The sequence below is a fragment of the Ursus maritimus genome, unplaced genomic scaffold (assembly GCF_017311325.1).
Source record: "Ursus maritimus isolate PB19 unplaced genomic scaffold, ASM1731132v1 scaffold_5, whole genome shotgun sequence".
NCBI classification, from domain to species: Eukaryota; Metazoa; Chordata; class Mammalia; order Carnivora; family Ursidae; genus Ursus; species Ursus maritimus.
Window position 1 is genome coordinate 32,795,919 of NW_024426663.1, and position 23,875 is coordinate 32,819,793.

At 42.1% G+C, this 23,875-nt stretch overlaps 1 protein-coding gene across 1 annotated transcript in view; it reads right to left on the reverse strand.

The window, feature by feature from the left end:
• ARHGEF28 (Rho guanine nucleotide exchange factor 28) overlaps nucleotides 1-23,875 on the reverse strand; it is a 180,706-nt gene that overhangs the window by 113,789 nt on the left and 43,042 nt on the right. Inside the window, exons 7-8 of the mRNA XM_040622691.1 lie at nucleotides 22,200-22,252; nucleotides 21,555-21,615 (exon numbers count right to left, since the gene is read on the reverse strand). Coding sequence (XP_040478625.1) covers nucleotides 21,555-21,615; nucleotides 22,200-22,252 — 114 coding nt within the window. The remainder of the gene's footprint in view (nucleotides 1-21,554; nucleotides 21,616-22,199; nucleotides 22,253-23,875) is intronic.

Sequence of the window (23,875 nt, forward strand, 5' to 3'; positions counted from 1 at the left end):
AGCACTTGGCATCTCTCTACGTTTCCATAACCCCATGAGTCAACAGTGTATGAGCCTGGGCTATTTTTCCAACACGTTGATACATTCAATGTATGTCTAACTCCGCCCATTTGCTTGGAGGGACCACCTGCCTATGAAAACCCTACCAGTTCACCACAGGCTATTAAAATGACATCCCTTTCAAACTGACATTCCTCGCTTCACCTTGAACTTCAACAGTAATTTTTCCTAACTTCTCCTATGGGATTTATCACTTTCTGGCTTAATATATCTGAATAAACCCCTATTGGATATTGCCCCAAACTGGAGTGGTAGGGAGGTGCCCCTGAACATGGGATAACTGGAATAGAGCCTTCCTTCCATTATAGAGATTAATGCAGAAATACATCTTCCCCAGGAATTTAAGCTAGCCAAAAAAAAAAAAAAATCAGTTTCACATATTTGGCCAAGTATTTGTTGAACTAAAGGAAGCCCCGGGGGGTATGTAGCTATGTTGTTTGGCAAGGGGCTTGTAATCCGCCTCCTTTCCTCTGCTGACCAAGGTAGGCTTCCAGGCCGAGTCAGAAATTAAAACTGCCCTGTTCTCAAGGTAAACACTATCTTCATTGTGAGCCAACAAAATCTTAGCAGGTTATGTCACCTTTAAGAAAATGTTTCTCTTCCTCAATAAGGATTTTTGTAGTGACTTATTCCCCCTACAGTGTTCAGGCATCCTTTGGGGGAATTCTGGAACTGAATACATACATGCACATGGAAGTCTACTTGTGTGTCCAGTGAAACTTTATGAAAGAAGAAGGGAAAACATGGAAGAGAACAAGTAAAGGCCATGAAATAAAAGTCATTCACCTTTGAAAATTATTATCCGACCTTCTGAAATGTCATCATACTTTAAATACTTGCTGTGTCAGGGGATTATTTTTCAGACTGTGTACCTGCCCTCCTAAATGAGTTTATGGAAAAGGCCAAAACAGTGGTCTGATGATTCTCATCTCCATTCCCAGCAAACTCAATCCCTCTAACTTGACTTTCTTTTTTCCTTTTTAAAAAATATTGTATTTATTTATTTGAGAGAGAGAGAGAGAGAGAGCATGAGAGCGGGGAGGGTCAGAGGGAGAAGCAGACTCCCGGCTGAGCAGGGAGCCTGATGCAGCACTCGAACCTGGGACTCTAGGATCATGACCTGAGCCAAAGGCAGTCGCTTAACCAACGGAGCCACCCAGGCAACCTAACTTGATCTTTCTGAGACAAACCTGTGAACCTTCCAAAACATACTGAACGCTCTCCCATCCCATCCTTTTCTCAATTCATCCTGCCTCTTCCTCTCCTCAGCCAACTACTCAGCGCTGCACACATCTGTCCCTCTCAACCTACCCAAGCAATGGTGTGCAGCAGGACTCTATACTTAAGTGTGTGGCTCTGTCAGGACAGAGAAATGGCTCCAGCACTTTATTCCTCCAGAATTTTCACCGCCCACCTCTTTTCCCAAAGAGTCACAAGACAGGGAGAAGCGAGGATGGTGAGACAAAATGGCACTTTCGAACACAGGTAGCTACCCAGTGAAGTTCATTATCCCTTCCCTCTACTAAGAGATGGTACAACATACTGGGAAGAACGAAACCTCTCAAGGCAACATCCTGGTTATCGGACTGGCTCTTCATTGATTGGCCTTTATGCTGGACCACTCCTCTCCCTACTCTTGGGCCTCAGAGCCCCCAGCTGACAAATGAAGGCGACAACCACATCTATCTAACATGCACATCTTTCACAAGCTAACACATATGAAAACACCTTATTTGAATGTCACTCATTTATTCATCCTCCTTCCTTATTCCACCACCTTAACTGTTCCTTGCATTTCCTGACACGGTCATAGCAATCACTTTAAAACTCGCTGAACTTCAGGAGCCTCAGCTGTAAGGCAGAGGTATTAGCTATCTTACAGAGTTATTTTGAGAATCGGATATCCTATACGCAAAGTGCCTACCACTGCTTGGTAAATAGTGGCTACGATGATGAATAAAGCGCCACAAAAATCTTATTTTGACTACAGCTACACAAGATGCGGTACCACCTAAGCTCTTCAAGGCTATGAAGCTTTCTGTGAGGTCCAGGCTCCTTCGTCTACTGCAGACTGGTTCTGCACCAGCACACGGGGGGGAAAGGCCCTCTTGCACGCTCTGTGTCATGAGAGAGACACAGGATGTGAGCTGGAGTCGGCGAGGGGACAGGAGTTGCCTAAGGGATGAAAGGCACTGGGTCCTGATGATTTATATTAAACAATGCATATTAAAGACTGAAGACTGATTATGGGTTAACTGAGGTAAGGTCCAATCCCTGCACTTTTTAACCTTTGATTTATAAACATTAATTTTCTTGGTTCAATCTCCTACTGAAACCAACAAAACAAAAGTCCAGGCATTCCGGGAATCTCTGGAGCAGAACGGTCACGGACGCTAACCCACCCCAATCACTAACCACAAGGTTCCCAGTACGGCCTGTCCTGAGGCTACTCGTGGAATGACAAGGGGCAACTCTGGAGAATCCCAGGATATTTCTGAGGTAGCCTGGTGTTACATGCTTTCACCTTCTGCTTACATCACATTCCCTTCTAGACGTGGTCACTTCCAAAGGCGCTACTTCTAAGTTAATACGTTTCTCTTCCATTCTGACAGCATGAGGGTAAGAAAGCACTAGATTCACTTCTTAGTTGATGTAAGTATTGGTGGGTTTCTGCTCAACTAGATTTCCCCTTTTTACCAAATCCTCTCTATTTTCACATCTCTTTATACAAGCCAGTAGTGTGTACGTGTATGTGTGTCTATCAAAGAGCAGCGATAATAAGGACAGGATGGGGTACTGAAAGACAGAATACTAACAAGGGGGATCAGGACAGAGAAAGTATACTGTGAACAAAAGAGAGTATTTCCAACAAAATATTTGAGGTTTAGCTGATCAGGGAGAAAATCCAAGCCTTCAAAACCTCCTTCCTGACTTCCCAAGTGACCAGAACTTACTTTGTAAGAATGATGTCAGTGCTAACTAGAAGAATGAGCAAGCAATACAAGCGACCTTAGCTTTAAAGACAGACAAAAATCATTAGATCATCCTATAAGAGACTGGAGACCACAGTTCCGGCACCAATAGGCCACTGGGCTGAAAAAATCCAGTTTCTTGGTGTTTCTCCCACTATACAGAGATGGCATGTCTGGATCCTGTGAGACGTGGGATCCATTCTTAGTGCTAACATCCCTACAAACAGGGACAGTATCTGTCTGGTTCACCACTTCGCCCCACCCTCTCAGACAATGCCTGCCATCTGGAAATGCCTGTTGAACACATGACCACTTCTCCACCACTTCACCTCTTCAGACCCATCACACTCATCTGTAGTGTGAGGTAGGTGAACCAGGTCATCTCTAAGGCATACGGTTCTGGGACTCTGTCTCGCCAACAGTGTAGTGTGACCAAACCCACTCTTCACAACTAGGCCATCATCATCTCGTGACAAACGCAAATAGGGGACTCAGACAATTCCCAACTCTGCTACCAACGTTATTTCCACTTGTCATTTCTTTATTAGCTGCAATAGTTAATTATTCTCAAATCCCAAGTACCTGCTTTCACTTGAATTGAGTTTAATTTAAGCATAGCTATGTTATGACTTCTTGCTGTAGCTCAGACTGGCTGTGCTCCAATTTTAGATTTCAAAGGCGAGCGTGATTAATGCACTCCCTATAACCCCACTGGACTCTTGAGCTCCTCCGCTGGTCTCCTAATCATTAATCCCACATCTCCCCAAGTTGTTAGGCTATGCAGGCCCCCAGCTACATAGGCATCCGGTCAGTCTGCCAGGCACAAAAACATATGAAGATCGTTCCTCAAGCTGAAATGAGTTAGAATGCACAAAGATTTCATAGTCTTACAGAACAGCAACCTGCCCTCAAGCCAGTCTCACCGTACCAGAATATTCACCCCAAAGAATTAATGACATAGTGTATCTCCCCACTTTTAGAATTTAGAAGTTTTTTAAAACTCTTATTTGGAAATAATTTCAAACTTCCAGAAAAGACAGAAGAATGGCACAAAGAACACCAAGATAGCCTCTTTACCCAGATTTACCTATTGTTAACATTTGACTCCATTTTCTGTGTGTGTCTGAGCATGCCCTTACATGCATACGCTTGTGCTCTCTCTCTTAAATCAAGTTTCTCCTCCTGAACCATTTAATGGTAAGCTATATTTATCATGGCCCCTTCCCCCAAAGAAGAAATTAAGTTTTAAAACACAACAACAGGGGTGCCTGGGTGGCGCAGTCGTTAAGCGTCTGCCTTTGGCTCAGGGTGTGATCCCAGCGTTCTGGGATCGAGCCCCACATCAGGCTCCTCCGCTGGGAGCCTGCTTCTTCCTCTCCCACTCCCCCTGCTTGTGTTCCCTCTATTGCTGGCTGTCTCTGTCAAATAAATAAATAAAATCTTTAAATAAATAAATAAATAAATAAAACATAACAACAGAAGGACGCCTGCACGGCTCAGTCAGTTAAGCATCTGCCTTCGGCTCAGGCTGTGATCCCAGGGTCCTGGGATCAAGTCCCGTGTCAGGCTCCCTGCTATGGGGAGTCTGCTTCTCATTTTCCTCCCCGCTCATGCTCTCTCTTTGCTCTTAAATAAATAAATAAATAAATAAATAAATAAATAAATAAATAAATAAATAAAATCTTAAGGGGAAAAACCTACAACAGAAAAGTGGAACGTTGTATGGCATTTTTAAGGCCCCAGTAATAGAATTTCAAGGATGGCAGCTGAGCAGCATTGGGAATTTATTCAGCTTGAGGCTTTCTACCAGCCCTGGATGTTTAACCAATCTTATTCCTGGGGGTGGCCTTGATTCTATTCAAAGAGCAAACACACACATGCAAAGACACACACACACACTCCTCTATTTTATTTTAGAAGGAAAAAAGGTCCTTGAGGCAAACTACATATGTTGACAACTGCCAGCCTCCATTTTTCTCATCAAAAAGCAGGGGGTAATTCAATAGGTCATTCTGTTCCAGCGAATAGAGAATTCTGCTCCCCAAAGATAAAGCTAGAGACAGCTCACTTTCAGAAACATCCCTTCTGCCTTGAAGCTCATGAAAATGTTCCTTTCTCCTTGAATTAAAAACACAACTACCTAACTCCCCATACGTGATAAGGGACAGATGGGTCACTAACTTTCTTGTTCTGGTAAATTTCAGAAGGCCAGGGTGGCCACCTGCTGAGGCCAGCTGAGGAGACGACAGTGGAGACTGAGGACACCTCCACTGTACCCTCACACCAACTCGTCCCTTGGTTTCTAAGGCCTGGACGGCAAGAATGACTTCCAAGGGGGAACGAGTGGCATCAACACCCTACATTATTAATCATGCTACAGATAGATGACTTTTTCCTTTGGCAGTAAAGCATTTTGCATACTTGGTAATTACTAATAAACTTTTTAATACAGGACTAGATCCCCTGGAGATACACAGGCTTTCTTGTTTAAATTACTTTCTTAAAATCCCTTCCTTGGAGCAACTATATAACCAATAGTCTAAAATGGAACAATCTTCTTCGGTAAAGAATTAAAAAAAAAAAATGAACACCCACTTGAAAGCACAAAAGCAGCAGAGGCAGGGTATCAAATATGTGCATAGTTCTTTAAGTCAACAGGACTCTCTATTGTCAAGGTAACTCCAAGGTAACTCTGATCAAGTCAATCTGCAACATTTCCCTTGTACTGAACTCCCCCCTCCTTTTTCTAAAGAGAACTGCACATGTACGATACAGCACAAAGGCAGAGTCAAAGTGAAAGGAACCGAAGAACAAGTAGGTTTACCTCCGGAGCCTCTCGGGAAAGAATTTTTAGAGTGAGAGTGTTATACAAACATGTGTAAACTTGCACTTCAACAGAAAACAGTCTGGCAAAGCAACAAAGGAAGGTAAGAAGACAAAGCTCCCTGGCTTGGCTCGGAGGGAAATACAATAAAAGAATCGGGGATCTACCTTGCTTGGACGCCCTCCGGCGAATCTTCATTTTGGGGAAGGAAGGCCACGAGTAGTTAAAAGGGGAGTCAGAGTCAGAATCCATCTTTTCGTTCTGCTTCAATCAACGGATTCAACAGGAGAGACTCAGGAAGAACTCGGGCGTCCCCAGCCAGGAGGCGAGTCTCCCGAGTCTCCCGTGTGATGTCAAAGGAAGGAATGGGGCTGGGTGAAAAGCTCCCGCACACGGGGAGGGAGAGGCAATAAATGTTTTGCTTCCTTCAGGCGTCCAGGCATGTAGACGTAGAAGGAGGCTGTAAATATTAAAGCCAAACTAGGGAAGTAAAACGAGGAGAGAGAGAGGCAGCTAAGAGTTGCACTCGTACATCACAGTCCAGTTATTCAAAAGGTCACTGGGAGCAAATGAATCATTAACTCCCTCTTCTCGTGGCTGGAAAGGGAAATGAAGAAGAAAGGTAACTGTGAATTCAAAGAGAGCTGCCTGGGGTTTAGGAAAAGCCTCCAAATGCAGGCACATGTTTTGTTTTGGAGCTAAAGGACCACTCTCGGGAAAGCCACCCTTGCACAGTGACATCAGGGCTGAGGTTCCCAAGTACGGACGGCCAGAAAGCTCAGGACACTGGCAAGTAAAAGCCAGCATCCCCAGGGCAGGGAGTTTTCCAGAGCAATCAGCTTTTATACCACTGACAGTATCAGCAGCTTTTTGGATTCTAGGGTCAAAGCAGCTCTGATAATTCCTTTATTAATCTAGTCTCTCCATCCTTGTAAAGCTAAAGTAGTTGAAAGCTTTAAGTGTTATAGAGAATTATGCTCATTAAATACATGAAAAGTCATCTATTCCTGTTTAGCACAATTGGGGCATTCTGCTTCAATCGTCACCAAGTTTGGCTGTCAACCATAAGGATTTGGGCACCTTGAGAGCTTGGCTCTAAACCTGCAGTCCCTCTCAACAGAGCTACTGACTAAGTTACTGCAAACCCAGAGTTCCTACTTGGTCCCCGGTCCCTGTGAACAACCCTCTGGCAATCAGCAGTCGTAGAAGCCCACGACCACCGCCCCCTGAACCGGGACACTGTTCCTTCCCTGCTCTCCAGACACAAAGTTACACGCGCCCCGCATAAGCTTAAGCACAGCAGCCAAGATTTGTCACAGAAAAAAGCACACCCCAAGTCTCAGAGGGGAGCCTCTTCTAAGCATTTACTTAGTACTATCGATAGCAGGAAACGGTGTGTTTTCTTTTGTGAGGTCATCTGACACCCAAATAAACTAAGACTGTGGAAACAATATGAAGGTCTATATGACTCTGCAGATCTGAAGCATGGCAATATGCCTTAGTTAACATTCCTCTTTACTCCAGGGGTGCCTGGGTGGCTCAGTCGGTTAAGTGACTGCCTTCGGCTCAGGCTGTGATCTCCAGGTCCTGGGATCTTCCGGCTCCCTGCTGAGGGAGGGCTACTCCCTCTCCCTCTGCCCCTCCTCCCACTCGTGTGCACTCTCTCTGTCAAATAAATATTTTTTAAAGATTTTATTTATTTATTTGACAGAGAGCGCGAGTACAAGCAGGGAGAGCAGTAGGGAGAGGGAGAAGCAGGCTCCCTGCTGAGCAGAGAACCGGACGTGGGGCTCAATCCCAGGACCCTGGGATCATGAGCTGAGCCGAAGGCAGATGCTTAACCAACTGAGCCACCCAGATGCCCCTCAAATAAATAAAATCTTTAAAAAAAAAAAAAAATCCTCTTTGCTCCAAGTATTTCCCAAACTGTTGGCTTTACCATGCCATGCTGTGTCAGAAACGCGATGCACAACCCATTCCCTAAAGCTCACCCTGGCTGGTTGGGTGGGGAGGGGCTGAGAGGTCCAGATATACAGCAAGGGGAGAAACCACTTAATTCCATATTCAAATCAAAATTAGAATCACATGAATCGCTCCTATGTTTTTTATAGTTTGCTACATAAATATAACATACAAATAACAAAATGCAACTAGGAGACTGTTGGAAGCACTGTAAGTCAAAATTAATATACGTTCTACTTTGTGGCCTTTTATTTGAAAAATAATTATGTATTTTTCTTAATTAGCTAGATGCAATTTTAAGAATATATTATTCTCAATCCTTACTTCAGGTAACAGAGTTTTAGTGCACATGAATCTTTATAAGAAAATAAACTCTTTGAAAATGAGTGTTTCCATTCATTCTCAGTTTTACAGCTTAAGGAAGTGCCAGGGACACTATAGGCATGTGATGAATGAGTGAATGATTTACACTTATGAGTCTTAACCTATGGATGGAAAAACTTTACATGTCATCTGTAAATGTTATTTAATATCCTGATTGAAAATACGTATTTAAAAAAATTTTTTTAACTCAAGCATAGGTGACACCCAGTGTTATATTGGGTTCAGGTGCAGAGGGTGACTTAACAACTCTGCGTGTTATGCTCAGTAGAGCTACCACCTGTCACCATACAACACTGCTACAGTTGTATATTTGACTATATTTCTTACGCTACAGAAAATACATAGCTTTGCAAGAGTTCCTGCAGCTTTGTGTCAAGTGTTTAAAAATATATTTGTATTTTAATCATCATAATAGTAACTTTACTTGAAAAAATAAAAGAGCAGGACTTAGGAGTCAACAAAGCCCAGTGTCCTGCAAGGCTCCAGGCAGTACTTGGGATGCAGATAGATCCATGGACCCTTGGCTGCCTCAGAGAGGTCTGTAGACCAAAGAAAGGGATCCTCCACCTGTTGAGACAATCATCAAACTGAAATGAAAGTGTTGGATCAGGAGATAATATTACCTTTCTTGTTTCTCAGGCATGGTTAAGTTTTAAAGCCACTTAACCAGGATAAATCCCCAGGTCAACAAATTACTAGAGCTGCTCCTCTTTGACCATGAGGGATAGATCAGAAGAAAGTCAAGACAACTCAAGAGAAATCTGAAAAAATCTTTGTAAAATAAATTTCTAGTAGTTGGGGTGCTAAGTAGAGTCATCTTTATCTAGTTCTTCCCAAAGCACAGGCCTTGTTGACCTATAATCTATCAATTGATTATTGATATAAAAATTATTCAGATAATAAAAAAGAACTACCCAAAAAAAAAAAAAGTGAGAAGCTCAAGAAGATTTTCTATTCTTATTTGCTTTAGTTACCAACATTTTTAAAGAATGAAATGATTGCCACTGACAGCTATATAGCATTCGGTTAACACATAAAGTGAAGTAGAAAATATTGTCTGCACACCTCTATCTTTAGGACAGCTCATTTTCTTACTCACCAAAGACTTTCTCCCAAATGTGGGTCATTTATCCTCCTTGTTTTTTAGAGTAATTAACTTTTCCCCCCATTATACAATATGATCGCATTTAAATTAATTCAAGATGTTATTTACATCTCATTCATATTCAATGGATTAATTTCTTTGTTTTCCATGGCTGATTCCAACTGCAGTTGGCAAAATTCAAGGATATATCCCCAAGGCCACTTTCTCATCAGGATATCCTACAACTATTACAATGCAAGAGTGTGAATGATTTCATCAGCTTTACTGTGCCTCCTTTGATTAGAAAATCCTTAGAAAATTACCTCCATAAGGCTACAACCACCCAGGGCAGATGCTGCTGCCTTGAAGTTTCAGCTGTCGGGAAGACCCACGTGTAAGGGAAGCTTCCCTTGATTCTCCCCATGTCGTAACAATACGTCACCTACCTTTCGACCTTGGTGAAATTAATCTTCCTTAGAAGGATATTTATATTTTGATTTGAATTACAGGATTTGTACAGTTTTCTTATCCTCCAGTGAGACCCAAAATGCTCTGAGTGCAAGAGCTATGTCATACTCATATTTTTATGGAGCCACAAGCTAAAAAGGGAAATTGTGGGGTTTTGGAGCCATATATATCTGGGCTTGGAGAATGGCTCTGTCACTTAATTACTTAGTGTCACTCGTACTTTCTGATCCTCAGTTGTCTCAGTTAAAATGCAGTCATAACATCCATACTACCAAGAGTTATAAGGATCAAATGAGGTCATAAGGGTAAAGAACTTAATGTAAGTTTTCATTAAGTTTTAGTTTAAATATTAAGTTTCCCTTTCACTGTATTCTCTTGTACATTATAGACACTGACGTATCCCTAAGTTTACTTCAGAAGTAATGCCTTGACTTTCTGAGCTGAGACATGCAAATGTGCAAAGAAGTTCCAAGACAATCATACCAAGACTGAAAGAGGAGGAAGATTTGCTTTGCTTCTCTGCTCCATTGTTTAACAACTAGAGACCACAGGTTTTAACACTGCTAGCCACCATTCTTGCAAAAAGTCATTAAAAACCACAGGCAAGAGGAGGTAAGACCCCTAAATGCCAGGACAAGCCTATCCTGACTCACTTCAGCCAGCACAGTGGCAATGTAATGTAGCCTTAGGTGAAAATCAGAGATAGTCAGAATCTTCCTCAAAATCCCTCAGGAGGCACCACGTCATCTCCTGGAGTTCAACACAAGCAGTTCTTCTTTGCTGGAGAACATTGTGACTTTGGTTATGCACCAAGAGAAATGCCTGCCTCTTATTGAGAGACCATGCTATACAGAAAATAAGGATTTTTAAAAGCCTAGCTCATCTATCCACGTGCTAAGGATACACTCACTCTGAGAAGCACAGTGGGAACAGCACATTCACATCTCCACTGTCACCCTCACTCAGGGACATGGCATTGTAAGTATAGTCATCCCAAGGTTTGGATGATTATTTTTCTCCCTACTTCCCCATTCTCTCTCTGTTTTTAAACAGAGCCCATGAAATTGATTTCACATAAAATGGACATGAATTGGGAATATGGGGCAACCACTGTTGTCATACACTGGAATTCTAGGATGCCACCATTTCCTAATGCCACCTTATTTTAAACGTAAGAATACTTTTTATTTCATATCTATCTTTATTACCTTGATTTATTTGAATAAAAAACCTTTCAGAGGTTTTTATATGACCGTACTGTCTAAGGGTAAAAACTGGATAGACCCTAGGCGTCCATCAAGATGACATCACTGTATTATGACATATCCATGTGTAGTGTAAGCAGAAAATATCCAAAACACCGAGGACAGGAAAGTAGGTTTCTGAACAAAGTAACATATTCAAGAATTACATTGTCAAGTTTTCCACCAGCGGTTAGAATAGCTCCAAGTATCAGTTTCTATTCAGATGATACTCTTAAGAAAAAAGACTCTTCGTGGAATTCTGTTTTAAACCTTGAAATCCTTGGCATAACCTAAAATTAAAGAAGTAGAACAAACTGGCTAAATTTTTCTGAAAAATGAATTAGGAGAAAGTCTGACTCTACCATGGAGAGGCAGCTTTGAATCCTGAATGTGAGGGGTCCTAGAAGTGTGAAAAGAAAGGAGATGGGCCATGAGGCTGGAAAGAGCAAGGATGGAGGGATAGTCACATGTCTTGTCATAGCCTCGGGAGAAAGATTCCTCATGGTGGGAAGAGCCAGGGCACTTAGGAAGAGCAACATCTATGTTTTAAGTTTTTTCAGCTCATGTTCCAATTCCCATTTTCCGAAACCCTTCCCAAAAAAGTTTCTTACACGCCACAAAGTTCAACTTACTGTCCTGTGGGCTTGTATAGGGTCATTCACATGCACATAAGTGAGCTATGAGATAGAAAATGAGCAAAAAACTTAGTCCTAACGTAAACTCAAATCTACGAATTCCACAGTTCTGAAGCTAAAATTCCCACAAAATGTAGGGGATAATCTTAGTTTGAAATAAAGGGTGACTCATCTTGTATATGCTACTTGAGTATTGTTACTTCTAGGCCCTCTCACCGAACAGAGTAAGGAAATACCTCCATGTGTGCCCTGACCTATCTATATACATTATCTACAAATATTTCTCTATGCAACCATGTGTATCTACATTAACTAATCATGAGTGCATACTAATGTGGCCAACTCTAACTCATCAGCACACAGATCGTTCTAGCCTCCTCCCCTTGGTTATCCACCCACTCCTACCCACTCCAATGTAACAATAATGTCTATAATCCATTTGCTTAATTGTTCATTTCCAGTGCACTTTTACAGTGGTAGAAAAATTGTTAACCTGTATTCCTGTGAGAAACAACTTTATCACCTAGAGGACAGTGTTTATGTACAGTTTATTTTGCTTTTATTCTTACCGACTTTATTCATTTCCAAAGTTGCTGAGGTCTGAAACCTTCTCATCTCTTACAGTAAGGTAACTCATACATTTTTAATAGATGGCTTTGTCATATTCTGCCTCCATCAAAGGAAAGAATCCTCCAACTTCATTTATTATTTGAACACATTAAAGTTTACTTGTGTGCCATAAAGTTCCCTGAGTTTTGACAAATGCAGTTCCATGGAACCACCATTATAGTATCATAAAGAATACTTTCACCACTCTAAAAAAAACTAACAGTAAAAAAACCCCACAATGACAGGAATGTGTAGAAATGACAAGGAAGCCAATCAGAAGAACTCCCCATTGAGAAAGCTAGACCATTTCTCAACAACAAATAAAGCAGTACTAAATTATTATTCCAAGTGTCAAATACCCATGAATGCATACTGACATACATGATGGAATAAACAGATGGGGAAGTATAAGTCTCCCATGTAGAAGAGTTCCCAGTTATTTATTTGCCTGCAAGAAAGTATACACAGGACACCCTACCCCTGAAGTATGGGCTGCACATCCTTCCAAAAAATATGCAAAGAGTAGTGGGGAAGAGTAACGTTACAGTGAAGAAACCTGACAAATCCTACCTCTGCCACATAACCAAGGTCATCATTAATAGTTTCAAGTAATGTTGATAGCATATACCATTGATGTGATGAAAACGGCATTTTACCTCTGTGGTCTTTCTCCTAAAATCCTACGTAATTATGGGAAAAACATCAGAAAAATACCTATTGAGGGACATTCTACAAAATATCTTACCAGTAGTCCTAAAATTGTCAAGGTAATTAAAAACACGCGAAGTCTGAGAAATTCTCACTGCCAAAAGTAGCCTAAGGAAACATGGTAACTAAATATAATATGGTATCCTGGATAGGATCCTGGGATACAAACTGGAAATTAGATAAATCTAAGGAAATCTAAATAAAGTATGGACTTTAATCAGTAATAATGTATCAATATTGGTTAACTCATTTGAATAAATGTGCCACAAAATATGTTAATAGGGGAGGAGGGACATGTGGGAACTCTCCATACGATCTTTACATTTTTTCTGTTAATCTGAAATCTGTTCTAAAAATAAAATTTAAAAAAAAATTAAAGGATGCAACAAAAAGTACAGAATCTATATTCACTCAATGTTTGTGGAATTCATGCTAAAAGACTGCATCACTTATTCATATATTGAATTCAGAATTCAAGTCATGCATAAAAGTCCACTTTCTTTGGCCTAAGGTATTACGTGAAGTAACTGCATAGTTCTCACAAAGCTAATTAGACATTAAAAGATGATATGCTGAAACTAATTTTAATTTTTCATAAACAAATACTGTCTCTTTAGAGTTAATAGGTTCCCAAGAGGCAACCCCAGGGAGAGGCTCCCACGTGCACCTGAGGGTTGGTGCATCTACCTCAGATCACAGAAATCTTATTGGCAGATAAATCTCATGAGCGTGGATGAAATCCAGCGAGCTTACTCAAAGTCTTCTACTCAAACTCTAGATGACTTTAACTTTACTCTGTGATTTTTTTTTATTATTTTAATTATTATAAAGAACCATTTACTACTGGATCTCCTGTTCAATTTGTGATGGTACCACTTCTCTATACTTTAGCTCATACACATCCTTCCACAGAATCTCATACTATGAAGAATAAATTCTGTTGGCTTTCTTTCTCATGTCTGAAGTAAAGGGCCATGTTTCATAACAAGTCTTCTCAATTAGGCACTCTAAAAGTTAAACCAACTTGTCCTAATAAATTGTTAGCTTTCATGCCAGGCAATACTAGCTCTAACTTAACTGCCCTGAAGTCTCTTCTAAGGGATTAACCACTGGTACTCAAAAAAGAGCAAGCCTAAACTCACGTAAGCACACTTACACTGCAATCAAGCCCAGAGCCCAATGATCCCTCTGTGAGAGCATTCCTTCATTAAATGTCTGGACACAGTGGTATACTCAAGGATTTTAGCACAAGAAAGGGGAAAGAAATCTGTGGCTGGAATTTTAACTTCCCATGTAAAACCTCTAAATACTATTTCCAGAACATATTTCCTATTTTTCATTTGTTTGTTTTATAATTAGTAGTTTCCTTAATATTTTATTTTTGTTTGAACTTTATAATCTAATCATTTGACTTAAACATCAAAATAGAATCTTTAGGGATGGAGCCTATGTGATTTACTCACTCACTAAGCTAGTTTATTTGGAGTTGGGGATCTTATTTTGGAGAATGAAAAGGTAGAATTCATATATAATAAGGAAAAGATGGTCTCTTTAACAAATAGTTTTGGGAAAACTGCACAGCCACAGGCAAAGAATGAAACTAGACCACTTTCTTTCACCACACACAAAAATAAACTCAAAGTGGGTTAAAGACCTAAATATGAGACCTGAAGCCATGAAAATCCTTGAAAAGAACACAGGCAGTAATCTCTCTGACCAGCCATGGCAATATTTTTCTAGATATGTCTCTTGAGGCAAGGGAAATAAAAACAAAAATAAACTACTGGGACTATATCAAAACAAAAAGTTTCTGCACAGTGAAGGAAACCATCAACAAAACTAAAAAGCAACTTGAGGAATTAGAGAAGATATTTGCAAATGACATATCTAATATAGGGTTAGTATCCAAAAAATATAAAGAACTGATACAACTTAATACCCAAAAAAAAACCCAATTAAAAAATGAGAAGACATGAACATACATTTTTCCAAAGAAGACATACAGATGGCCAACAGACACGTGAAAAGATGCTCAACATCACTCATCATCAGGGAAATGCAAATCAAAATCTCAGTGAGTTATCACTTCACACCCATCAATCAGAATGCCTAAAATCAGGGGCGCCTGGATGGCTCAGCCGTTAAGCGTCTGCCTTCGGCTCAGGTCATGATCCCAGAGTCCTGGGATCGAGCCCCGCATCAGGCTTCCTGCTGGGTGGGAAGCCTGCTTCTCCCTCTCCCACTCCCCCTGCTTGTGTTCCCTCTCTCACTGGCTGTCTCTCTCTGTCAAATAAGTAAATAAAATCTTAAAAAAAAAAAAAAAGAATCCCTAAAATCAAAAACACAAGAAACAAAAAATGTTGGCGAGGTTGTGGAGAAAAAGGAACCCTTGTTCCCTGCTGATGGGAATGCAACCTGGTGCAGCCACTCTGGAAAAGCAGTTCCTCAAAAAATTAAGAATCAAACTACACTATGACTGAGCAATCACAATACTGGGTATTTACCGCCAAAATACAAAAACACTAATTCAAAGGGATACAGGTACCTGGATGTTTATGGTAGCATTATCTACAACAGCCAAAGTATGGAAACAACCCAAATGTCCATCGACCAATGAATGGAAAAGAAGATGTGGTATGTATATACAATGGAATATTATTCAGCCATAAAAGAGACTGAAATTTTGCCATTGGCAACGGCATGGATGGAGCTAAAGAGTGTAATGCTAAACAAAGTAAGTCAAAGAAAGACAAATACCATATGATCTCACTCATATGTGGAATCTAAGAAACAAAACAAACAAGTGAAGAAAAAAGAGACAAATCAAGAAACAGACTCTAAACTATAGAGAACTATTGGTCACCAGAGGGGAGGTGGGTGCAGGGATGGGCGAAACAGGGGATGGAGATTAAAAAGTATACTTATCATGATGAAAAAATAAAATGAAAAAAAGAAAGGAAAAGAAAATTTAAAATTCAGAGAAAAAAACTGCCATTCCCCCCACCCCAAGTTACATTTCAGAAATTAAGTTGGTTCGTTGAATGAAAGCAAAAGGCAGTTTGGCTTGTACCATGAGTACAAACATCAGGCATCCGTGTAAAGCCCTTATGACATCAGTATAAACCCAATTCCCTTCATCCCCATCTGTGCTCCTGGAAGTCAGATAAATGCCTCTGACGGCAAGGGACAATCACAGGATTCCTTCTTACTACTTTTCAGTGATTAATCTTTACACGTTAATCATCTCATTTAGGCTCAGGTACTTAAGAATTTATCTCAGTTTTTTTCCCCAAAGTTTTTACATTTCCCATGCATCTATGAGGGTATTGATGATGCTTCTCATTGAAACCTGCAAACCCAATACAAATTGGCTTCCACTAATTGCTTTTGCCATCTATTGCAATAAAAGTAGAACCCCATTTCCCCAACTCCAAAAAGATGGAAAACTCAGGAAGTCAGGGGTGATCAGCAAAGCAGAGCTCCCTCAAGGAAGTAGGAAGTATGTTCATGGTTCTCAACCTTGGACCACAACTGAGAATCACCTGGGGAACTTCCAGAACTTTAAGTGTAGGCTACACTCCAGACCGAGTAAATCAGATTTCTCTGGGAATGGACATGGGTTTCAGTATTATTAGAACTCCAAGGGTAATCCCAAAATGCAGGCTGCGTTTAGAATCACAGGATAACAGAATGCCTATTCAACTCTTAACCTTAACTGACATTTATTTTGCCTTCTTTACATTGGTGAGCTAATAACAGGCAGAGCGTAAGACTCCTGGTTCGATCAGCCAGGAGATTTGGGGCTTCCAGTTTAACACAGTACTTGCGTGGTTTTCTTTTTAATCAGAAGAAAAGCAACATGATACTATCCACCTCTAGCACGGTTTTAGTTTCTTCATGGGTTCTAGTTTATAGTACATATGAACCTAAAAACCCCACAATTCTTTAATTCATGGGATAGAATTCTGCCAATAAATATTCCAATTGTCTAATTTAAAGAAAAGGCTTTATTCGCATTCCACAAGCAGAGTATGTCCAAAAATGAAGCCACAAATAGAACAGGTGGAACACTCATGGTAAAAGACCCAAACAGAGCTTGTAACATTCAGCAGAATTCCAGTAAGTAATTTCTTCTACCAAAAACAATGTTTAAAACCTCAACAAGTGTAGTAAGAAAATTTCAGTGAAGTCAACAGAAGGAATAGGAGTCCGTTTTTACAAGTAACTTTGCATTCCCAATGGTCTTGGGGTATTTCTCCATTCCTAGCCCCAGCCCCTTTATTTCAAAATCAAATCACTGATAAGCTTTGGCTTGTGGTAAAGAAATGAACACTGCCCCCACCCACCAAAGGAATCCACAGAAGATTCTGTAGCCTGGGGCATAGAGAAAGATCCGCCAAAAACCAGACTTCAAAACTTCTTTTTCAGAAGGATGAGAGCTCTAAGTTTCCTTCTCCCCACTTTTTAAAATATTCCTTCATGTTTTATTTCACATTCTTGAGATCTCAACATAGATACACATGTGTTACTAAATAACAGCCAACAGAGGGCCAGCTTCTACTGACATGGGTCCCAGATCTTTTTTTTTGAAATATTTTATTTATTTATTTGTCAGAGAGAGAGAGAGCGCGCACAAGCAGGGGGAGCAGCAGGCAGAGGGAGAAGCAGGCTTCTTGCCAAGCAAGGAGCCTAATGCAAGACTCAATCCCAGGACCCTGGGATCAGGACCTGAGCTGAAGGCAGACGCTTAACCGACTGAGCCACTCAGGCATCCCATGGGTCCTAGATCTTAAGATTCCCCACTGTTTGGAATCATCTCAAAACTGTTCCCACAAACAACTTAATAGTGCTGTTTTATATGCTTGTATAACTTAGTGGCATTAATTTCATTTCTAAACTTTTAGTTAATATAAGAGAATAAAGACAAACCTGATGAGCCCTACTTATTTGGTGCTTTACGCCAAACCAGCAGGATTGACTGCACAGTCTCAGGCACCTTACCACTGAAATCCATGGACTTGGACCTCTCCAAGATAGACCCACAAACAGGGATCCCAAAAAACAAGTTCGTACTACCCCAAACGTTCTGTTCTGGAGGGGCTGATCCTTGGGATCTTCCAATCATTTCTAAAATTCCCAACTTTTCTACTGTGAGCATTTATTGCTTCCACAATTTAAAAAGATTATTTTTTCCCAAAGTCTTATTTTGGCACAATATTCTATATAAAATCTTCTCTGGCCCACTCTCTGCCAGCCAGACCTGGGGTAGTAAATGCAACCTCGCTTCCTGCCCAGAGCTTCAAGGTCCTGGGACTTCTCAAGCACAGACCACGATGCCAGCCAATTCCATCACCACCTCCCCTAATGTCTCTACCTCCCTCCTATCTTGTCCCTTGAGGAAAGTTAAAACATGCTCACATGATTCTTGTTTTAACCAGTCTATCTCACCAATCCTTCATTTTTTCCAGCCAAATGGTCATACAATGTACAGCTGTAGCTGGGTAAGTTTCAAGCTATCTTTGGTCCAATGCAGGACATGGCTGATAAAATCACTCCTGGAAAATCAACAACAGCCTGGGTGTCACGAAATCTGGTCTGACACACGCAACTTCACTCACACTCTGGAGTATCACTTGCTAAGACAGCAGGAGTGTCACCTTCCAGGAGCTTCTGTAATTCACCTGCCACACTGGCACTCTTGCTGCGCAGTCCTCAAGGACAAACTTCACTTTTACCTGGAAATCTTCATTTCTAACAGGCACACAGTTCTATTTTTTCAAATTCAACATTTTAAAAGCAGAGTTTACAAGACAGCAACGTATTGAGCCATTTGCAGCGTGGCTGATGCAATGATGGTTTAAGCATCTTTATCTGCATGTGGTATTCCGGGAGGGCAGCTGAAGCCACCATCCCTCCACAGTCCCACAGCTGTCCCCTTGCTCGTGCTTGATGTTCACTTTCCTTCTCCCTGGCACAGCATTTGCTGGGGCCCACTACTGAGCTACTATTTCTGAATCATACTTAGTCCTGCAGACTTGAGCCAAGCAGACCCTTCCTCCCAGCTTCATTTCTCTACTCACCCATCTCATCTATGTTCTCTAAATCCATTTTCTCCAAATGCTCTGCCCTCTCTGTCCATTCTATCTGCCCACAAGGTAAAGGAAACACACACAGAAGCTTCAGTCTGCACTCTGATAGCACCAGTACTGGAGCCAAGGCCTTCCAGGGCTGTTCTCCCCTTTGAGTTTCTTACAGCATCCACAGAGAACAGGGCCATCACTCCTGAACATCCCCTTACTACTCACTGAGGTGGTTCAGAGGCACTGGATTGGATGAACTTACCAGCTATTACCTGCTCAAGATATCATCTCTGCAATCAACAGTCCTTTTCAGTGTAAGAACTAATGGCCAGTATGATTCTTGATGCTCTGATGGTCAACAATACAAAGGGAACTTCCGGGGCAACACATTAAATTAAAGTTATAAGTTAATTCCTCAGTCATGCATGTCACACATCACACACACAGTAGACATACGTGGCTACTGGCTACCACGTTGAATAGTAAAGATATAAAGTGTCCATCGTCACAGCAAGTTCGACTGGAACAGCACTGATGTAGTTTACGAGAGCATGCTAAACAGATATCATACCATTCTGAATAATACAAGTCAGCAAAGAAATAAACCTCAACCTCACATTTATCAGCATGTCCTTGCAGACTTGCAGAGCGGAATGTAAGCACATATGAAATAACACAACAGTTTGGAAGTGGCCTTGTGGAAAAGCTGTTTCAATTTCCAGAATTCAGTTTATTATCCAACCATTGCTCATTGTTTTTCCTGCCCCCTTCTGTCCCAGAAGGTTCTTTTAAAATCTATTATCATTTTCTTTGCATAAAGCAGGTAACTTTTTTCAATCCAAAAAGTTTAGATGAAGAAAAAAAGCAAATGTTAGCACGAGCAACAAACTTTCGAGGCCCTTTTCATAACTCACTGGAGATTAAAGTCATACAAGTTTGTCTCAAATCATTTATTAAAATCCTCCTCAGACACAATGATGTTACTGACAAGACACACTGGTTAGGTCAGGCTGCTACATTCTCCTTACCATGGGGCTTCTTACCCAGCCAATGTACCAGTTTGAGAATGGAGTTTTTAAAAAAGAAAATTAAAATCATCCTATGTAATACTTATAACAGCCGACACTCCTCCCCCACCAGCAGTTTGTCCTGCTAGACATTCTTCAAAGCTAACATTCCTAGGAGCATAATGCAATTTGTAGATGACACATCCTGTATGCGTGAGCAGCAGCTATGCTCCTGGATTTAATGGCCTACAAGAGTCATTGAAATGGAGATGTTTGCTTTCATTTCTCCTTCCTCTTCCCCTCTTCTGAAAGTACATTACTACCCTTACCTTATATAGCAGAAATATTAAAGGTGTGCGAATTGCTTGGCGGAGTCTAAGTTTCTGTTCAATTTCAGTAGTAGTCCCCCATTCAAGGAGCTCCGGCAAACACCGCTGGTTTGGAGCCAAGCTACCGGCAGGCCAGCCAACGGACGCTGACGGCGGCGCTTCCTCCTCACCGTGCTTTATTCTCCACAATCCCCCCCCACACACACACACCATTGTCACTGCTCTGCCTGGGCCTGCCAAAGGTGCCAACGACACTCCACTGGCCTCCAGCGAGACCCCTGCGCCAGCCCCGCCTCGCTATTAATCTCACCCTGGGCATCGTCTTGGTCGTCCCCCCTTTCACGTCAGCCTGAGCACTCCTCTACCACCACCCACACCACCCCACTGTCGGCAACACCTCGCACCGCTCTGCCCAGGCCTTTCCACTCAGCCCCAGAGGTCGGCACGGACCACCCAGCGGCCCAGAGGAGACATCAGCTGATGGCCCAGCCATCCTCAATGGCTTCATCAGGCTTGAACTCAAAGGGGAACTCTGGGGGCCAGATTAGCCCTCAAGAACTAGCAAGTGGCCAGGGAGCTCCGGGAAGATGCCCTAGGGAGATGTGAACTAGAATGTGTGGGCAGATGAGAATGTCCAGTCCCCGAGAAAAACTACCTTCACCGTGCCAAGACCCGCACCCAGGGACAACGTCTGGTCCCTCCTCGGGCTTATCGGCTCAGCTCCAAGGGCCCCACAACTCGGCATCAAAATGGGATGGTGGTAAGCCTGGGGTTCCAGGGCCAGGCGGAATGAACTGAGAGTCCCAGTTCCGCCACGTGCTGTCTGCCAGGGGCCTCAGTCACTGCACCTGAAACGGAAGCTGGTGCCTACCTTGAGAAGGTATGAGGTAACTAACAGAGGACCAGTCCCCAGCCAGAGTCTGGCTCACAGTTCAACTGCTCAGGCAAAGCCTTCATTGCTTTGTCTTAATTTGTTTTTCAAAGGATTCTAAGTGGTGCCTCGACTTGGGCACTCAAAGTATTATAACTGTTGCTTCAACAAAAAAGTATCTGCAACAACTTCAAAAACTCGACAAGCCTCCCAGAAAAGAAGGTTATATCTTAAAATTTATTTTCTTCTGGTTCTCTCTATACCCAGGACTGGCATACTCCCAGGAGTACAGGGGAAAGAGGTATTTTGGAACATACCCAAATCTAGAGTGTCCCGGTCTTCGTGTTCATTCAGTTGAACCACCAGGTTTTCCACACGCTGGAACAAATAAAGTCGGCAGGGTTTTGACAAAAATTACTTCATGTGCCCCAATTCTGTTGATCTTTATCTTTATGAACTCAGAAAAAGCCACCTCAGAAACCATCAAGGAAGACATGTTACATGTCTCATCGCACATCAACAAAACTGGCCTTGTACTTCATTAGTGTTATTCAAGAGCTGCAGAAGGACCCGCCCCACGTGGAAGCCCTCCATAGGTTCCTTTCTTCCCAGAGGCCGTCTCCCCGGCGTACTCTTGCAGTCACGTTGCTGGCAAACATCTGTAGCTACCCATCTTTAAGGAAAACCTTGTTTTGGAAAATGTATATAATCGTCTTGCATATACAACTGCAACCCAGAAAGACAGCCAGCTTTGGTCATGAAGAGCAGAGACTGAAAATCCAATAAAGCCAACTGAATTTCAAGTTATTCTGGATGTGACATGCCCCCCCCCCCCGCCGAAGGTTTGTTTTTGTTTTCGGGGTGGGGGGGAGCGGGTAAATTTGTTATTACCACTAGATCTTCACTTCTGCTTCAGCTCTGTAGAGAAGTGCAAAAAAGAAAGAGGGGCAGAGAATCATTACCTTTACATGCTCCTTTGCAGGTGATGAGCTGCTCGTCGCTGAATTCTTAATCTCTGCAAAAGGAATGATCCTCATTAGGATCTGCTGACAGGAGTGTTCATTTAAAAAAAAAAAGAAAGGAAGGAAGGAAGGAAGGAAGGAAGGAAGGAAGGAAGGAAGGAAGGAAGGAAGGAAGGAAGGAAGGAAGGAAAAGAAAAAAATCCCAAAACTAGACAACAAATACAAATGAATTGCCCCAGGAGCTGTCTGTGCGGAGCTCTCCTAGATGAGGCTTCTTAAACATCAACTCTCCACAGAATGTGTGAGAGCCCAACTGCCACACTCTGGCAATATTTGTGGGGACCAAGAGGTAAACAAGCCCAGGACCTCTTGCAGGAAATCCTGAGGAAAAAAAACCCATCATGAAATCAACAAATGCCCCTGATTCAGAGGGAAGGCTGCTCACAGAACGAAGGCTCTTCAAAATAGCACAGATTCTAAGGACATGACGAGTACCTACCTGAGGATATCCCACATGTCTAGTTCCTCAAATACCACAGATTTCGTGTTTCAAAAGGGCACAATTCATTCCAGATGGGGTTCTGCCTTTCCTTGGGCATCCTTGAAAGTCCGCAACACCAGCACAACCCTCAGGCTCCCACCGCAGATGGTGCCAGGCTGAGCACGGGCAGGCCCCAGGCACACCGGGTACCCTTTCTCTGAATAAAGCCTTTCCTGGAAATATTAGTGGTCAGGATGTTCTCGGCTAAACAGGAAGGTTCATTTAAGGGGTATTTTTCTCTGGGTCTTGACTGGTTCTCTTCCCACTCTGTTGCCCGTAAACAAGAGCCACTGTTGTTGATATATAGCCACCAAAAGCAGGTTTGGGGAAAATAAGCATTGGACACTAATGGCAAGGGCAGATAATTAAGAATCTTCGCCAACGACTGTATGGATATACACTATTGTGGGCCCAAGGCATCCTCTGGCCCCCTCAGCTGCCCCGCCTGATGCCAATTCTGGGGAAGCCCCACTAGTTGACCAGCATAGTCCCCACTCCACTTTGCCAGCCCATTAACTGAAATCACCGGAGGCTTCAGACCTCCAGGTGGATTTATTCAAGCTCCTCTCATTGCCAGGCACCAAAGTTCATTCATTTTTTGCTTAGAAAAAGTGTAAGGTACTTCCCTGACAAGTCACAGTAAGGCAAGGACAGAGCAGAGAAGTCAACTTTCTCACTGTCCTGATGGGTTTTTTAAAATGTGCATAACAGAGACTTTGCATTTACTAACAAGCTAATAGATATTTATACTCCACAGTAGTTTCCTGCTCTTGAAGGCATAATCCTTATTAGCCCCATAGTTTAAAATGAAACGATAATAGCTTCAGTTTCACGTGGTCATGTCAACTGACGTCAACAGGGATTAAGGACACGCAAACACTCAGCCTGGGCAGCTTTTGCTCTCTGGCACCCCCCCTCCACCCCCTACCTACCTTTAAATGCACACCCCAAACAGGGCCTCCAGGTGGCAGCAGAGTAACGTCTGCAGAACAACGCAGTCAGCACTCGGAATGCCAAAATGAACCAGCTTCGCCCTTCAAAAGCCAGCTGCTGAAGGGCCAAAATTCAAAACCTAGCATAAAGCTTTCTGCCCCATTGCACAGATGCAGAAACTGATGGGAAACACCTATATAAA